An 18,349-nucleotide genomic window follows, 5' to 3' on the forward strand; every position below is an offset into this window, starting at 1 on the left:
ACTATGTATTTCTTCTGCCCCGAAGCCCAGGAGGCTATCTTTATATTATTGGGGCGAAACCCCTAATAGCCCTTGATACTAAACAGATCTCAGTAGGTGGCTTCCACATTTTCTTATTTGCTTTCTCCTCCCAGGTTGCAGGAGAAGCCCGGCAGACAGGTCCAGGCTCCTGGACCGACGGAGTAACAGCGTGGTGCTTCACGAGGTGACCGAGGTAGGGGAGGCAAAAAATGACAGTAGGAGCAAGTTAAGCTCGGCGAATCACTAGCTCTCCCCACCTGATGGGGAGCTCTCATCCCGCGCAGCCCCGCCCGCCTCGCTCCAGCCCCGCCCCTCTCGTCCCAGGCCCGGCCCCGCCCAGAGTCCGCCCCACTCGACCCCGCCGAGTCCCTCAGCCTCTGGCTTCCTTCGCCGGGCGCTTGCGTATTTCTTAAGGTGCCTTAGCATTGCCCGAATCTAAATGGGGGGGGGGGGAGAGAGAACCTCGTGTTTTCTACAGACCCCGATACAGCGGCTTTCTGAGCTCTCCTATAGCTGTTTTCGCCTTTCTTTGTCCTTAGAGCCCGGCTTCTCCTTCCCTTATGTGACTTAAGCGAGCATGTTTTAAATTAGGCGCTCTCCGGGCAGCCCGTCTGCTGGCGCAGGGTCCTTGGACTGAGCCTTGGGAGGACAGCCGAGGAGGCAGGGTCCTTCTCCTGAACGGTCGCGCAGGCAGCGGCCGCTAGAAGCCGGAGACCGGGCGTCATGTATTACAAGTTTAGTGGCTTCACGCAGAAATTGGCGGGAGCATGGGCTTCCGAGGCCTATAGCCCCCAGGTACGGGTAGCGCCGCGCCGGCTCGGACAAGAGAAGTGGCGGCCCGAGCTTCTGCGCTAGGCAGTCGCGGCGCCGGAGGCGGGCGAGGTTTATGTTTGTGGTTCGATTTAGTTCGCGCTGCACCTCCTGGCGCTTCTACGCACCCATTTGCCGCGGCCATGGAGGCTCCTCATTCCGTAGCTGCTCCCCCGGTGGGGCTGGCCCGGCGCGGAAGTTGGGCCTGGCACTCAGCAGGGGTCAAGGTGACCCCCGGGGTCGTTGCCTGTGGGTCGTGGGGTGGCTCGTGCGATCGGCGGGGCCCAGAATGTGACCCGGTGGAGTCCGAATTTCGCCCCTCTGCTTTGTAAGGAGGTCCGGCTTTCGGTCTCCTCAGTCTCCCATTGTTACCCCTCTGCCGCAGCCCAGACGGCAGCCTCATCCGAGCACGAGATTGGAGAGCTAGGATGACAGCACCGAAGGAAAGTCTTAGGGGCGGGAGGGGCTGTATGATCAGAATTAGGAGACTTAACGGTGCGTTGAGATACCCAGATGAACCTGGGCAGTTACATGCAACGAGCTTACGCTTTCCCAACTTTAGAATGGTTGAAGGATGCGCATTATTTGAGTGGTCTGAAAAGTATTCCGATTTCACTCAGATTTTGCTAATTGGCGTTTCACTCTTGAGCTTGTGGTGTAGAGATGAGGTACTTGAGAGTCCTAGACTCTTAGTATGGGCTCAAGTCCTGGCTTTGCTGCTTTAATTTTATGATCTTGACCAAGTCAACTTATTGTGAGCTCAGTTTCATCTAGGGCAGCTTTAGTACAGATTAAATGAGGTGTGTGTCAGGTGACTAGCACGCCTTGGCAGGTAGTTGGTGCTGGATAAGTGTTAGCTATTCTCCAGAAGCTGAGTCTGAGATACAATCGTATTAATTCCTTCTCATAGAGTAGTGTGGGAAGGGTTGAATGCAGTTGGAAAACCGAACTGGAATAGTAAGGGGCCCAGGTGGGGTGTAAAGGATGCTCCATTATTGTTACCTCCTCCTTTTTCTGTGGGTCACTGCAACTTGCCCAAGGGGGAGGATGTTTAAGAATGATTTCAGTCTACGATTAGATTGCTGTTAACTAGGATAGAGAGGGCAAGAAGAGCAAGTTTTTGGGGGCTGTGGTGATCGGGAGGAAGGGTCCAGGTTTATAAGTTTTGAGCCTGTGATATGTCATGTGTGGTAGCAGCTAGATTTATGAATAAGGAGTTTAATAGATCGGGATGGCTGCAGCCCATAGGTGGTGGTAGAATCTGTGATGGGGAGGATATCAGGAAGAAAGGTGGGCATATGATAAGACCCAGAAACATGGGAGGGTAGAGGAGGTGAACTTATCAGAAGAACAATCCAGGATTAGAAGGGAAACCAGCGTGGTGTCACTGAAACCAAATTTGTAACGGGGTTTAAAGAGGGAATTTCAACAATGATTTCTTTTACAGATTATAGAAAAATAGCCATTTCTATCATATGTGCTTCTACTATAAAGAAAGTGTATTTTCAGTGCATGGGTCTTAAATGTTACAGTTTGATGAGTTTGACAAATGTACACGCTGTGCCACCCACACCTTTATTAATATATAGAGCATCACATTATTCTTGGGAAGTTCCCTCTTACTCTTGCCCTGTCAATCCCTGTCCACCTTGCTATGCTGATTTTTATCAATATAAATAGATAGTTTTGCATATTTTTGAATTTCATATAAGTGGAACCACACAGTACTCTTGTGTAAGGCTTTTTTCCCTCAGTATTTTTGTAGTTCATTCATGTTACACGTATTAATAGTTCCTTTTATTGCTATGTGGGTTTCATTGTGTGACTATACCACAGTTGATCTATTCTGTTGGTGGTTGTAGATGTTCTTTTAATAGGTCTTAGCATGATTTAGGTTTTGTTACCTAGTAAGGAAAAAGTGAAGTTTTAGACTAAAACTGACACATATTGAAATTAAACTGGCACTCAACACAGAGATTATCCTGAGATGCATTTGGTACAACTAGGACCTTCAGATTTCTAGCACCTTTTAAATTGTGTTTCTCTTGAGAATTTGAACTTCTTAGTACTTAAGGATTTCTTAGGTTATGTTGAAAGAAGTGATGTTGTGTAGGCTTATATGAATTACAGATCTCAGAGTGGTCTTGATAGGCATCCACAAAACCAGGTATTCTGACTTTGGTAATTAGAAGTACTTCAGATTTTCCTTTCTTTGAAACATTAGCACACTGTAAAATGTAGATATTTGTGACTTTCAGTGTTATGTACAGTCAGTAACCTAATGTGCATTGAATAACCTGATAGGGAAAAGCTGGTTCTCTAATGATAGTATAGGTGGAGGTTTATAAATCAGCTTGATGGCAAGTAATTGTGGGGAGGGCATTTTCCAGTAGTTGATGGAAAAGTGTTTTCCTTACTTTTCTGTGTCCCGTGTCAAAAATAAATTGAGGCCAATAAGCACATGAAAAGATGCTCAACATCATTAGGCATTAGGGAAATACAAATCAAAACCGCAGTGAGATACCGCTTCACACCTGCTAAAATAAAAAAGACAACAGGTATTGGTGAGAATGTGGAGAACCTGGAACCCTACTTACATTGCTGGTGGGAATGTAAAATGCTGCAGCCACTTTGGAAATGGTTTGGCAGTTTCTTAGAAAGTGAAACATATTTTTACCATATGACCCAGCAATTCCTCTCCTTGTTAAGATGACAGACTGATATTGTAGCTGGGTAAGGGGAAATGTGAGAGTGAGGGAGGGGAGGGGGGCTGCCAGGGAATTGTTGAGTAGGTACCTTTGGCTGTGGTAGATAGTGGTAGATCATGAAGGGCTTAGGATGGTAGGACCTAATTTTGTGAGAAATGAGTAGGAATTGGCAAAGCAACTTGATGCACAGAGTTGTGGTAGAGTCTTGTCCAGAACAAGGACAGTTGTGTCTTGAAACAAGGGCATGCTTCTTACCTTTAGTTTCCTGGAAGGTTTGTGATGGAGGAGCAGTATGCTGTGCTTTTTAGTTTTTTTTAAGGTATGCTTTTTGGTGAGGAAGATTGGACCTGAGCTAACATCTGTTGCCAGTGTTTCTCTTTTTTTTTCCCCTCCCCATAGCCCCAGTACATAGTTGTATATCCTAATTGCAAGTCATTCTAGTTTGTGGGATGCTGCCACAGCATGGCTTGATGAGCACTGAGTAGGTCTGCACCCAGTATCCAAACTGGCGAACCCCGGGCTGCCAAAGCAGAATGCATGCACTTAACCACTCAGCCACGGGGCCTGCCCCCTAGAGCTATGCTTGCAAAAGATAATCTGACTGGAAGAGACCAGTGCCAAGGATGCCTGTTATACTAATAAGGTAGTTCAGGGTGTTCTGCGTAGGAATGGAGAAAGTGTCAGAGGTCTGGGAGATAAGGACTTAATGCCTGATGAGGGGGATCTTGAAGATGAGGAAGGAGGGCACCGAGATGACTGGGTAATGGGGGATGGTGGTGCTTTCCACAGAAACGGGGAACTCCTGACTAGGCTTGTGAGAAACTGGATGAATTTTGGATGTGCAGAGTGTGAGGTGTCAGGGAAGCACAGAGGTGGTGATACTTAGCAGGCAGTTAGAAATGAAGAACTTGAGTCACTGAGGATTGAAGCTTGTTTGTAGTCCAAAATCAGAGTGAAAGAGTTCATAGATTTCTATCGAAGATTAAAAAGCTTTTGGATAATTCTGTTATTTCTCCATCCTCCTTCCTCCTCTGACACCTAAAAGGTAGAAGAAAAGGAAGACTTTGGGCCAGTCAACTTTGAGGGGAAAAAATCATCTTTACTTTTCTCTTTAAAAATTTGGAGCAACTAAGAGAGACTAGGAAGAACTCAACTACTAAGTGTGGTTGTGGTTGAATGGCTCTTAATCAATCGTAGGGGTAGAGATTGTGTAAACAGCTAGGAGGTTCAATATAAAAAGCAAAACTTGTGATTTCTACTTGGTCTGCAGTCCAGTTATTTTAAGAACAGCTTTCACTTGTCTTTTTGTTGCTTTGGGAGGTATGGGAGGCTCTGCCATCAAGTGCTGATTTACGTGACTTTGGTTCTGAAATATGCAAGTCTGCATTTGTGGTGAACCTGTTGACTTCCTGAGCTTATTTATACATTCAACAGGTATTTTCTGGATGTGCTCTCTATGCCAGTGGCTTTTCTAAGTCTTGGGAAATAAGAGCAGTGAACAAAACATGCCAAAATCCTGCCCTCTTGGGGCTTCCATTGCAGTAGGGGGAGAGACAGTAAACGAAGTAGATTATAGTATGTTTGATAGTGATAAGTGCTGTGGAGAAAAATAAAGCAGGAAAGGGGGATAGATTGTTAGCAATGTAAGGAAGAGGACATGCAGTTTTAAAAAGGGTAGGGGCCGGCCCGCTTGCGCAGCAGTTAAGTTCCCACGTTCTGCTTCTCAGCGGCCTGGGGTTCACCGGTTCGGATCCTGGGTGCGGACATGGCACCGCTTGGCACACCATGCTGTGGTAGGCATCCCACGTATAAAGTAGAGGAAGATGGGCACGATGTTAGCTCAGGGCCAGGCTTCCTCAGCAAAAAAAGAGGAGGACTGGTAGTAGTTAGCTCAGAGCTAATCTTCCTCAAAAAAAAAAAAAAAGGGTAGTAAGGGTGAGTCTTACTGAGAAGGTGACATGTGCGAAGACCTTAAGGAAGTGAGGGTGCCAGTCAGGTGGATACCTGGAGAAGAGCATTCTAGGCAGAGGGAACATGCCCTGGTGCCTGGGAGTTTTAAGGGGCTAGTCCATTGGGCTGGGGCAGAGAAAGGAGATGATGTAAGGGGGGCAGGATTTGAGGGGTGCATCTTGTAGCGCCCTGGAAGCCATTGTAAGAATTTTGGGTTGTGCTCAGTGAGATAGAAGGCCTTTGGGAGGGTTTGAGCTGAGTAGTGACATCCTCTGTTTTAACACTGTCACTGGTTGCTGCATTAAGAGTAGACTGCAGGGCAGCAAGGGTGGAAGCAGGCTGATCAGTTAGGAGGCTGTTGTAAAAATCCAGGGGTCTCTACCAGAGTGCGGATTGGTGAAGATGAGTGAGAAGTGGTCAGATTGTGAATATATTTTGAAGATAGAGTCAAAAGGATTTGCAAATTTGTGAGTGAGAGGTATTAAATATAATTCCAAGGTTTTTGACCTGAATACCTGGAATGATGGCGTTGTCATTTATTGAGATGGGGAGAGACATATTTGAGGCTCATAATTCTTCTAGGTTGGGGCAACTGCAGCCCTGAAGGAGGCATAGGTGAAGGGATTTGCTCTAGATCCTTTCCTGTAAATACAGTTTCCTGGTCAAGTCCACTGTTGAGAACCCTGGTGCTAGTCCTGTCTAGCTACCTTGAAACATTGGAACTATGGACTGCTCTTAAATTGTTAGGAGGTTTAATGATGGGTAGGTGAAGTGCCTTACCACCGTATCCATTCCTTTTACCTGTGGGGCCAGGACAGCTGAATTATTGTAATAAAAACAAGTGGGTTTGAATCTCATCTTCCTTAGGGAATTTCTACACTTTGTTTTAATCATCTGTAAGATGGACTCATATCTCATTTACAGGGTTAATGTGAAGAGTAAATTTAGTTATGAAGATTGTGTAGGAATCTGAAAAAAATGCTTATTATAAATGAAAAAAGCAGAATGTAGAATTTTTACACTATGACTATAAAGATATTAAAATATACCTGTGGAAAAAGATTGGAAGAGAATATATAATTCATAACAATTGATGAGACAAGATAATGGGATTATAGGTAACTTAAAAATTTTATATTGTAAACTTTTACAATATTATAACAGAAATATGGAATTATTTAAAACTGTTAAAATGGTTGATACTCCTGTTTTCAGATGATCTTGTTCAAAAACTTTGCTGTAGTTTTGAATCACTTGCTGGGTGAATATGCACAAAGTAATTATGTGTAATCCTGTCTAAGAATGCTCTCACGTTAGTCCTGTCAAAACATGAATTTAATTTCAAACCATTTTTGGAGATGCTTGGTAGGAAGGGTTTTTTAATTTTTCGATTCAAGGGGAAATGATCATTAGCAGAAAATACAGAGAGCTCACAGAATGATTAAGGGAGTGTCTAAAATTCTCCAATTCAAAGAGAGATCCATTTTAACTTTGTTGTCTAGTGGTTAGGGCCCCTCTTCCCATCTCTGACTCCTGAGTCTCTGGGTGTGTTTTATATCAAATGTAGGCTAATAGCTTACTGACCAAACTTTCTCTTTACGTGGGTGGTTGTTTTTAAGCAGTAGTTGAGAGGCGGTGGTGGGTGCAGGAGTGGAATACTTAAAAGCCAGGGCTCTGCACTTTAGAGAGGCTGGAGTTTCGAGATGTGGCTCTGTCTTTTTGCTCTATGATCTCAGGCGAGTTTCCTTCTCTGATCCAGTTTCTCCTCTGTAAAAAGGGAATAGTAACATCTCCCAAGGGTTGCTGTCAGGATTAAATGTGATGGTGCTTGTGAAATGCTTAACATGGTGCTGGACGCATCACAAGGGCTCAGTTGATATTAGCTGCTGTTATTCTGTAACACTAATATCCATAATGGCAGAGATTTTATCTGTCTTATTCATTATGTATTTTCACTGTAGAGTAAGTGCTCAATAAAATATGTCTAATGAGTGAATGCAGTACAGAAAAAAGGCCATGATTCATTCCCATTTACTGGACTAGGTCAGAAGAAATAGAAGCCAAGTTTACTTTAATACTTTTTTGTTGCCTTTTTGATACTAATGCCTTGCCTGCTGGGAGTAACATTGAGGTTTTCAATGTGTGTCTTTAGAATAGGTCTTGTTATAGGTAAATTTATATTTCTTTGAAGAGATCAAGAACCAGGGGTCTGATGACTATGTTAATTTAGGCAAAGGATTTCCGTTTCCATCTGTAAAATAGAAAAGGCTGGACTTGAACTCTGCTTTCTAACTTTAAAATTTTATTCTTCCTAGGTAGAATTTGATATAAAAGGATGTGATTTTATTGGTTTGTAATTCTCAGCTCCTTATTTTAATCTGCGGGTTATTTTGGAGAACCGTCTATATGTCTGCCACTGTAGGTTTACTCCTTCAGATAGAAAACCAGAGTTCCTTTACCTTCCTTTTTTTAGAAAAATAGCATTATTGAGATATAATTCCAAACCATACATTCACTCATTTAAAGTGTACGCTTCAGTGACTGGCCTGGTGGCATAGTGGTTGAGTTTGCAAGCTCAGCTTTGGTGGCCTGGGGTTTGTGGTTTTGGATCCTGGGCATAGACCTACACCGTGTGTCAGCCATGCTGTGGTGGCAATTCACATACAAAAAATACAGGAAGACTGGCACAGATGTTAGCTCAGGGCCAATCTTCCTCACCAAAAAATAATAATCTTAATAAAATAAAATGATCACTTCACTGGTTTTTAGTGTATTCACAGGTAATGTGCAACCATCACTACATTAATTTTAAAGCATTTTCATCTCCTCAAGAAGAAACTCATATCTTACAGCTATCACTCTCTGTTCTGCACCCCCCAGCCCTAAGCAACCACTAATCTACTCTCTGTCTCTGTAGATTTCCCTATTCTGGACTTTCATATGAATGCGATCATATATGTGGTCTTTCGTGACTGACTTGTTTTACTCACCATAATGTTTCAGGGTTCATCCATGTTGTAGCTTGTATTAGTGCTTCATTTTTCTCCCCTCTTAGGTTCTTTTTAAGCCTATGTGTTTGTCTTTATTTTATCCATGTGGCTGAGGGAGCTGCAGATAGTAAACCTATGTTAACCCCCATGTCTCATTCAGTTTGTATGTATTGAGTGCCTGCTGTGTGCTAGACACTGCTATAGGCACATATTTATTATTTCATGCTGTCCTTTCAGCAGTAGGTACTTTGTGTGTGTAATACGTGTGTACTCTCACACACACATCACAGATGAGAACACTGAAGTTTCCTTTTTATTTATACTCTGTATGTTCATTCACTTACAGGCTTGTTAATGCTGGAAAGTTCAGTTGCTCTACCATAATTTTTTTGTTTTTTGTTTTCTGGTCCTGAAAGACAGGCCTCTTACCATTACAGGCTCTTCCACATTGAGATATTTCTTAACTCTGTGTTTGGAAAGTTTCTGAAGTTCACTTTGGGGTTAGAGATTCCATGTTAGGACATCATCTCACCCAGAGGAGAAGAGGGACAGCCAGGTCTCTTTTGAAATCTAACCAATAGTTCATACAGATTATAAATGTTTTACTCGTTTGATAAGAAGGTAGACACAATAGGTATTTCTGGAAGCTCAGATTAGGCCTTTGTTCTTTGCTCCTTTCGCCCTCTCCTCCTCTCCCTCGTCTTCATGGTGGGGAGTTCTTCTTGATGGAGTTTGCTCTGGGAAGGTGGACGAGGGAGTTTTGTTGAAGGTTTAAGGACTAAGCCTTAAACTGAAAGGCCTTGTAATGCAGAGTCGGAGAGACTTTCCTTCCCTCTTGTCTGGTTGAATGACTGCTTCCACTATTCCAGACAGCCTGCTCCTTGAAAGCTTTGTTCAGATGCGCAGACATACTTTCAACTTAACATTTTCCTTTTTTCCTCCAGGGATTAAAGCCTCTAGTTTCCACAGAAGCACCGCCTATCATATTTGCCACACCAACTAAACTGACTTCTGATTCTACTGCATATGATTATGCTGGGAGAAACAAAGTTCCAGAGCTGCAGAGGTTGTTCCAGGTGAGAGAAGACAGTCTAGAACAGAGAAGCTTGTGAAATAAGTAGGCTTAAAAAAAACCTTATGAAACTGAGTCTTAATCTAGTTTACTACTCACTTTCCCTTTTTCCTTACATAGAATTCTCTTGATTTTAGTTTGAGCCACAAACTAGTAGAACTTTATGTAAGTAGAAACTGATAAAAGGAGAGGGGGTGATGAGTTTCCTCATCAGCATTTAAGGGTATGCAGGTTTTCAGATTGCATATATAGTTATTGATCATCCATTGGATGGAGGAAGCAGTAGCATGTGTAATGAATAATAACACTGAGTAATCCAGTATGTGTTTGGCTTCATAACGCATGCAGTGACTTTTGGCAACAAGTTTTCTTGTAATTGTTTTTTGCTTGCTTGATATTAAAATTCACTGAGCTGTTGCTAGAAGTGTAGGAGGCTCTCTTGGGTTTGCTGATCAACCGAGAGAAGCCAGAATTGGATTTTAAAATAGTATTAACATTAATCTGCATACAGATAATTGAGAGGTTGGTGACCTGACTACATACATCTCAGGCACCAGGGGAGTTGGCAGCGCCTGTTATGCTGTTGCTGGAAGGTAGCTTCCCCCTCCTGAAAAATTTGTCCAGAGTCAGGAGCAGCTTGGGAACTTTTGATCAGTTTAATCCCTTTTATCTGATAAGTAAGACTTGAACGGGCATTTGGGATCTTGAGTTGTGGTGGGCAGGGATTTTGGAGACTGGGCGAAATAATGGATTAAACGTTTTATATAGGCTCATTATTAAACGGAGATTTAACAGCCTAATGAAAAGAAGGCAGTTGAATACAAAATGGACTTGAACCTATTAATTGACCTAGTATGCTCAGACTTCATCCGCTAATGCTCACAAGTCAAACTAGATGTAGAACTAAGTGTGGAGCCTTTCTCGTGCCTATAATTCTTTGTTTAGCTGCTGATTACCTTTGCCTTTCAAAAACATTCACCAGTGCTGCTTTCCTAGTTAAGCAATATATGATAAATTCCTTAGAAATTTGCAATTTGTTGCATGCATGTTCCTGAGGCTGCATGTTGAATGACTTTGGACTTAGACACTTTAGCTACATTTATAAGAAAATACACCAATATTTCAGTTAGCATGCTAATGGATTAGGGCTTTTCCCACTGCAGTGTGTTGATGGATTAGTTATATAAAGTAGAGACATTTGTTCTTGATTAGCCTAAATTGTAAAATCTTTTTCTTATCAACCATGTCCTTGATAATTCTTGCTTTCAAGAAATCCGATGGTGTGCCCATCCACCTGAAACGAGGCCTGCCTGACCAAATGCTTTACCGGACCACCATGGCGCTGACGCTGGGAGGGACCATCTACTGCCTGATCGCCCTCTACATGGCTTCACAGCCCAGAAACAAATGAGTTGGGCTGCAGAGGACTGGTTTGCTTTTTGGCATAAACCCTTTGAATTTTCATTTTTCATTGTTTCTGTAAAATTTTTCTTTTTTACTTGAATGGTCTACTTAACATTTTGCAGGAAAAATAGGAAGATATTAAGACGGTATTTTGGTTTGTTTATGAAATGCTCATGGCCTGTCAGAGCTCATTCGACAGTTAAAACTGTTGTTTAAAGCAGTGCTGCTGCTCTCCGAGCTTGGGCTCCTGATTCCCCGGGAGGTTCTGCATGAAGGTTGCACGCAGGCTCGTGAACAGCAGTCTGTGCTTAGGGTCTTGGGGACTTAGAGTGGGGTTTTGAGCATGGGGTGCTGAAGCCTTTCTAGGTTTGGATGTGAGCGGGGAAGGAAGACCGAAGTGAGGCCAAGCACATAAACTGAGGGATTTGAGTTAGTGGTCACCTTGGGGATTTTTCCATCTTGCAGTAAAATGTTAACAGAAATTATCTGCAGCCTGTCTCTATTCATCAGGCAGTTTGTTTCTAAGGGTTATTTGCCTCATCTCAGATCTTTAGTGACGTTTTGTGTGTAATTGTTGTGTATTTATTCCACCATGGGAACAGAGAACACCTGTTTAGTGTTGCACTTTAGACTGATGTCTGTTTTATTAATGCAGCTGTGACACAAATTCCCCTTTACCTTTTAAAAATGTTATGGCTTTAAATTATGATTTATTTTGATTGTGGAATAAATACATGGATTAAAAAATCTCAAGTTTGAAGTCCTTTTAAATGACCTTTCAGAATAATTTCAGAACACCAGAGGCGTCTTAAATCGAACTTCTTTCCTTTTACTTAGGCACCAGATAATCTTTACAAGACAGTTCCTCAAAGTCAGGTAATAGGAGGCTAATGGCATAGTGATGATTACCATATGGTTTCTTATAAGAAACCTGCTTGTTCCTTAGTGAAATATGCCTGTATCACACATTCATTTAGACGTAATTTCCTGTGCTGTCACAAGTGGTAGACTTCACATACCCTATATTAATGCTGAAAAATGGTGGAATTTTATTATATATAAAGTAGTGGTCTGTCTTGCCATAGCAAAGAACAGTGATGTCTTACTGAGGATAAAGTATGGTGTTTGAGAACATTCACTATCATTCTCACAGGCTAGGAAGCCCTTATTTGTCTGTACAAGTCTAAACTTTATTCTTCTCTAGTATTTCTTCTTAGTTTTGTTTTGTTTTTTAAAGATTGGCACCTGAGCTAACAACTGTTGCCAATCTATTTTTTTTTCTTTCTGCTTTTTCTCCCCAAATCCCCCCAGTACATAGTTGTGTATTTTAGTTGTGGGTCTTTCTAGTTGTGGCATGTGGGATGCCGCCTCAGAGTGGCCTGACGAGCGGTGCCATGACAGCGCCTAGGATCCGAACCAGCAAAATCCTGGGCTGCCGCAGCAGAGCGCATGAACTTAACCACTTGGCCATGGGGCCGGCCCCTCCCTTAGTTTTTATTGTGAAAAATTTCAGACTACGAAAGATTATAAGAGTAGTACAATATACACCTAGATATCCATCACTTAGATCACCAGGTATCAACATATTGCCACCTTTACTGTTTCTTGCTCCCTCACAAACACTGGCACCCACAGTGAATGTTCTGTACACACATTTGGTTTTTGCTGAATCATTTAAGATTAAGCTGTGGAATTATGGTAATTCAGTCATAAATACTTTAGCCAGTATCTCCTAAGAATAGGGACATTTTCCTTTATAACCATAATACAGTTCTCACACTCAATTTAACTTTGATAACAGTACTACTATCTAATAGATAGTCTATACTTCAATTTTCCCAGGTATCCCAATAATATGTCTTTATAGTTGTGTTTTTTAAAATAACAGCTTTATTGCAATGTAGTTCACATACCATACAATTCACGTATTTAAAGTGTACAATTCACTGGTTTTTACTGTATTCAGAATTGTACAACCATTGCCACAATCAATTTTCAAAAGTTTTTATTACCCTAAGAGGAAATCCTATGCCCGTTAGCAGTCATTTGTCTTCCCCACTCCACCCCTTAGCCCTAGGCAATGCTAATCTATTTTTTGTCTCTGTAGATTTTCCTGGACGTTTCATTTAAATATAATCGTACAATATGTGATCTGTTGTCACTGGCTTGTTGGTAAAATGATTTTGAGGCACACCCATGTTGTAGTATGTATTGGTACTTCATTCCTTTTTATGGCTGAATAATATTTCACTGTATAGATATACCACATTTTGTTCATCATTTGATGTACATTTGGATTATTTCCACTTTTTGGCTATTATGAATAATGCTTCTGTGAACATTGGTGTACAAGTTTTTGTGTGGATGTGTCTTTTCATTTCTCTTGGGTATATATCTAGGAGTGGAATTGCTGGGTCATTATGGTGACTCCATGTTTACCTTTATGAGGAACTGCCAGACTGTTTTCAAATGCACTGCAGCATTTTACCTTCCCTTTAGCAGTTATAGTTGGTTTTTGTTTTTGTTTTGGGTCCAGGATCCACTCAAGGATCACATGTCACATTTAGTTATGTCCCTTTAGTCTCCTTTTATCCAGAACAGTCGTCAGTGTCTTTTGTGACATTGACCTGTTTGAAGAGTTCATGCCAGTGTTTTGCAGAACATCCTTCAACTTGGATTTGTCTGTCTCCTTATGATTGGATTCAGGTGAAACATTTCTGTCAGGAATTCTTCATCTGTGATGTATCATTGTATCAGGTGGTACTTGATACCAGTGTGTCCCGTTGTTGGTGATTTGAAGTTAGATAATTTAAGATGTTGTCTGCCAGCTTTTTCCCCTTTGTAATTAATAAGTAATTTCTGGGGTGATGTTTGAGACAGGGACTATCCTGTCCTCAACAGTTTTGCACCCATCGTTAGTGTTCATTGGTGATTCTTTGACTGAATCATTTATTACTAAGGTGGTTGTAAAAAAGTGATTTTCTATTTTATCTTCCTTCTACATTCTTGCCATTTTTCTGTGAAGATGTATAACACCCTTTTAAGAAGTTTCAGTGTAATTCTCTCATTCATTGTAATAACCGTCTCTGTTATTATTCATTTCAGTACTCAAATTCAGCCCAGATTTGGCTTCCGTGTCCTATTGACAGGCCTGTCAATCTTTGAACATTTCTTTACTTTCTGACATGCAAGATGCTTTCCATGCTGACCTTGTGTTTTCTTCACCCGAGTTCCCTCTGCTTACTTTCAGGTATGTTCTGTTCATATATGTATATTGCATTTTCCTTCTCTGCCTGTTTTATTTTTGCCTAAATGGTACTGTTTATTCCTGCTACACACTCATAGTTTGGAGATTGTTCTCTGCCTCATTTTTTTGCACTGTGTTTTGATTTACAAATACACCATAGTTTAACTAATCTCCTTTTGATGATTATTTAGTTTTAAATTTTTTGCTTTTACAAACACTGCGTTAATGTATAATCTTCTTTACCTGTCATTTTACATATTGTTGAATGTATTTGTAGGATAATTTCTAGAAGTGAAACGTCGTCGGCAAAGGGAGTGTGCGTTTCCAATTTCAATAGCTATTCCTCACTGAAAGAGATGATGCTGATGTATGTTCCTGTCTAGCTGTGATGAGGTTGCTGGTTCCTTCTCCCCTTTGCCAGCAGAATGCATTGTCAGACTTTTCATCTTTGCCAATTTGATAAGGGAAAAATTTCTTTGGTTTCACTTGCCTTTTTATGGTAATCAGTGGTGTTGAATTATCTTTCTTTTATTTAAAATTTATTTTTATCTTTTCATTTTTTGTGAACTATCTATTCATGTACCTTGCCCACTTACATCCAGGTACTTTTGATAATGCCGTAATGTCATTAGTCCATCAGGCTGGCTTCCTCAGGAACAGCCTCTACTGACTCCAGTCTGAGCCGAACCTCTTCTGATTGCAGGTCCCAGCAATTCATTAAAACCAGCCAATGCAGAAAGGGGGATTTTCCAGAACCCAGGTGGACCTGGGCCTTACAAGGACTGCTTTGGGACCAAGGCGGTTGTCCTTTCTGTCACCCTGTTGGCTGTGCAGCTGTTTAATTCTCTGTTTCTGGGGACCAGCTTTCTCTGTTTCTTGTTGCACATGGTAGGAAATGGTTGTCCAGCCACTGGAAACCAGTCCCTAATTTAGGAGAGAGAATCACTGGGCTATTTTGGGTCAGGTGTCCCCCTACTGGGCCAGTCACCTGTTTAGCGCCAGGCCGTAGGGGCGGATGCAGAGAAGGATAACTGTCTTGTTCTCGGGTCTTAACTGACGGCTCCGAACCTTTTGCTATATTCTCAGAGGATTATTCCTTCTAAGCACTTTACTTTGAACCCTTGCCAGGTTGCTTTGTTTACTCATAGGAGCACCATCCTGCTTGTCAGTGCTGTCTGGATGAGGTGCTGTCAACAGAGGGACATTCACCCTCCTCGCCTCCTCCAGGCCATGTGGTTAGTCTTTACAGCAGTGGTCTGGGCTCCCATACCCCTGGGGGTAGGAGAACTCCATGGGATACCCAGGCAAGGATAGTTTTGAGGGGATCAAGTTTTAGGTCCTCAGCTTTCATTACACCTACTAAAATTGAGCTGCCTGAGAACACACCTGCCTAAGGGGTCCCTTATAATCTTTTTCACTCTATGAAAGGAAGGCAAACACCTCACACGTGCTAGTCAGACCATGGTGTGTTGCCCTAGAGTGTAAAAACCATCTCTAGGGCGCAGTGGGGATAATCCCAAATATTGGTAATGTTGAGAATATGACTTTAATGACTAGGTAACAAATCCTTTTACAAGTTATAAGTTTTCTGAGTCTTTGCTTTTAACATAATTGAAGGAGGAACCAACTGAGTTGTCAGTTGATGATTAAAAATAATTTTGTTAATAGATCACTGCATGACTTCTGTTGTATAACTGAGGAGTTCAAAGAATTCAGAGATGTTGCTATTACAGTTTCCATTCCCATCTATCTATTTGTGAAAACAAGGTTTCTCAGTGCTTACTATCTGTAAAAATAAAAAATAGGAATGGAATTGGTACTAAAATTGTCTTATTTTAAGAGTAAGCAAGATTCATCCGTGAACCAGCTTCCTCTCTCTAATTAGGATGCATTTCTAGTAAAATATTGCTCATATTTAATAATTAGCAATATTTGTATTCTTTCATTTTGATCAAATATGTACAAAGAATAATTGTAATTGGTCCAAAATAAAATATTTTTTAACATTAGAGCTTATGATCACAGGAAATTTAACCAAAATTTAAATTTTAGTATATTACAGTGTGATTTTTTTTTCCTGCTTTTTCTCCCCAAATCCCCCCCTGTACATAGTTGTATATTTGTTTTAGTTGTGGGTCCTTCTAGTTGTGGCATGTGGGACGCCACCTCAGTATGGCCTGACAAGTGGTGCCATGTCTGCGCCCAGGATCCGAACTGGCGAAACCCTGGGCTACTGAAGTGGAGCGCGCAAACTTAACCACTCAGCCATGGGGTCGGCCCCTCCATTGTGATTAAGAAGAGACTTTCAAGCCTAAAAATATATCACATTATGGTAAAATTTGGGGGGTAAAATTCTAGGTGGAGGAGTGAAATAGAAATATAAGTTCAGGGGCTGGCCCGGTGGTGCAGTGGTTAAGTGCACACATTCTGCTTCAGTGGCCCGGGGTTCGCCAGTTCGGATCCCGGGTGCAGACATGGCACCGCTTGGCAAGCCATGCTGTGGGAGGCGTCCCATGTATAAAGTAGAGGAAGATGGGCCCGAATGTTAGCTCAGGGCCAGTCTTCTTCAGCAAAAAGAGGAGGATTGAAGGCAGATGTTAGCTCAGGGCTAATCTTCCTCAAAAAAAAAGTTCAGGAGGAAATTTCTGACTGTTAAATAGACCTTTGTATTTTTAATTAGATGAAGTTAGTTGTCTAGTTGCAATGGTATTTACATTCTACTGGATATATTTATAAGAGTGATGTAACAGTTGAAGCTAATATTTACAGGACACCAGAAACTACACTCTTTGCAAGTATTTAAACTTACAGGGAAAAATTTTAGATGTTCACCTTATGTATGCAAAAGGGTACACATAGATTTTCAAAATTCTTTTAGCGTACACAAGAGTAGGAAAAGTTGGAAATGGCTATCTGTTAACTGGCCAGATTTCTTTGATTTATGTACTTTTCCTCCCCTTTATGTGTGTGACTCTGGCCAGGCTCCCTGGGCTTGTCTGAGGTTAAGGTGTCTAATCCCCAAGTCCTCTTTTGGACTTTTCTTGGAAGCTGTCAGAAACCTCTCACTTTCTGGCCCATTAATCTTCAATAGCTAGAGGTTACACCAGGGGCAATAATGATTGATTGCTTAGTAATTCTGATACTAACTGGTCCCATTGATTCAACACATTTATTTGACATTTTGTACATATCCTGGATTGGATCACTCTTTAATCTAGCACCAAAGACTGCCCAGGTTGGGTTGGTTGAGAAGCGGGTCCTGTCCTTAATGTTCCTCTTGTCAGGTTCATTGGCCATCATCCTTGGTTGTCCAGGGCCTCCTTTGATCCACGTTCATCAAGGAGTTCCACCAATTCTCTGTTTCTTCCAGATATTTAATTAGTGTGCAAAAGCACACACTATTAGCTGCCAGGGACCCAGAGATGAATCAGATACCTTTGCCTTTGTAGGCAAGCACTGTGATTGTATTTAAGGAAATTCCTTGAAAATTTTTAGGTCCTTTTCAGGGTGTATCTCAACCTCTTAGAGCTGGTAAACCATATAGCCAAGAAACTTTGTTGTTATGGAGGAATTCCACTGTTATCTCTCCCCTGTTCTGATCTGGGAGCTCCGTGGGACTGGTGGGGTTTGATTGCTTAAGATAGGCTGGCCCTGGGTGGGTATGGTTGGGGGGAAGCCTGGTTGCAGCTACTGTTCTGGAAAATTTGTTGCACCGTGGCTGTAGCTGGTTGACCCTCAGTTGTCATGGCAGCATCAGCCTCCCCTTGCTCTCATTACACGAATAGAGCAACTGGGGTGAGTGGCTCAGCCACCTCCCAAGGTAGGACAGGAGTGGGATGGGTCATTTGCGGTCTCTGCTGTCTTCAGCTATCACTTGCATAAGCTTTAGTCAGGAATTCTGAGCTTGGTGTGGCTTCAGGGTGCACAGGGTGCTGTGCTGCCGCAGGAGCTGTTGGGGTGGGCGGATTGAGACCAGACGATGCTTGCTCAGGGTCCAGTGTCTGTTAGAGCCGATTTCCAAGGGAGCTGCTACAAAATGCTAATGCAAACTGGGCAAGCACAGTGGCTGGGAATAGCGTTCTTTAGATAATATTTTTATCCTCAAGTTCTGACACAGTTCCCCTGGGACATGATGCATTCCTTGCCC

At 42.0% G+C, this 18,349-nt stretch overlaps 1 protein-coding gene across 1 annotated transcript; it reads left to right on the forward strand.

Moving 5' to 3' along the window:
- The first annotated feature begins 349 nt into the window (after positions 1-349).
- On the forward strand, positions 350-11,708 carry COX7A2L (cytochrome c oxidase subunit 7A2 like). Its single transcript, XM_008530216.2, has 3 exons — positions 350-816; positions 9,424-9,555; positions 10,822-11,708. Exons 1-3 carry the CDS (start codon positions 745-747, stop codon positions 10,960-10,962), a joined length of 345 nt encoding a protein of 114 aa, XP_008528438.1. The 5' UTR covers positions 350-744; the 3' UTR covers positions 10,963-11,708.
- The last annotated feature ends 6,641 nt before the right edge of the window (positions 11,709-18,349 follow it).

This window comes from Equus przewalskii, chromosome 14 (genome assembly GCF_037783145.1).
Source record: "Equus przewalskii isolate Varuska chromosome 14, EquPr2, whole genome shotgun sequence".
Lineage (NCBI taxonomy): Eukaryota > Metazoa > Chordata > Mammalia > Perissodactyla > Equidae > Equus > Equus przewalskii.

Bases quoted from the DNA above. Each gene is read 5' to 3' on its own strand.
- COX7A2L (XM_008530216.2), top strand. From the start codon at position 745: ATGTATTACAAGTTTAGTGGCTTCACGCAGAAATTGGCGGGAGCATGG. The intron at 817-9,423 runs GTACGGGTAGCG...TTTTTCCTCCAG, and splicing joins CCGAGGCCTATAGCCCCCAG to GGATTAAAGCCTCTAGTTTC. The intron at 9,556-10,821 runs GTGAGAGAAGAC...CTTGCTTTCAAG, and splicing joins AGCTGCAGAGGTTGTTCCAG to AAATCCGATGGTGTGCCCAT.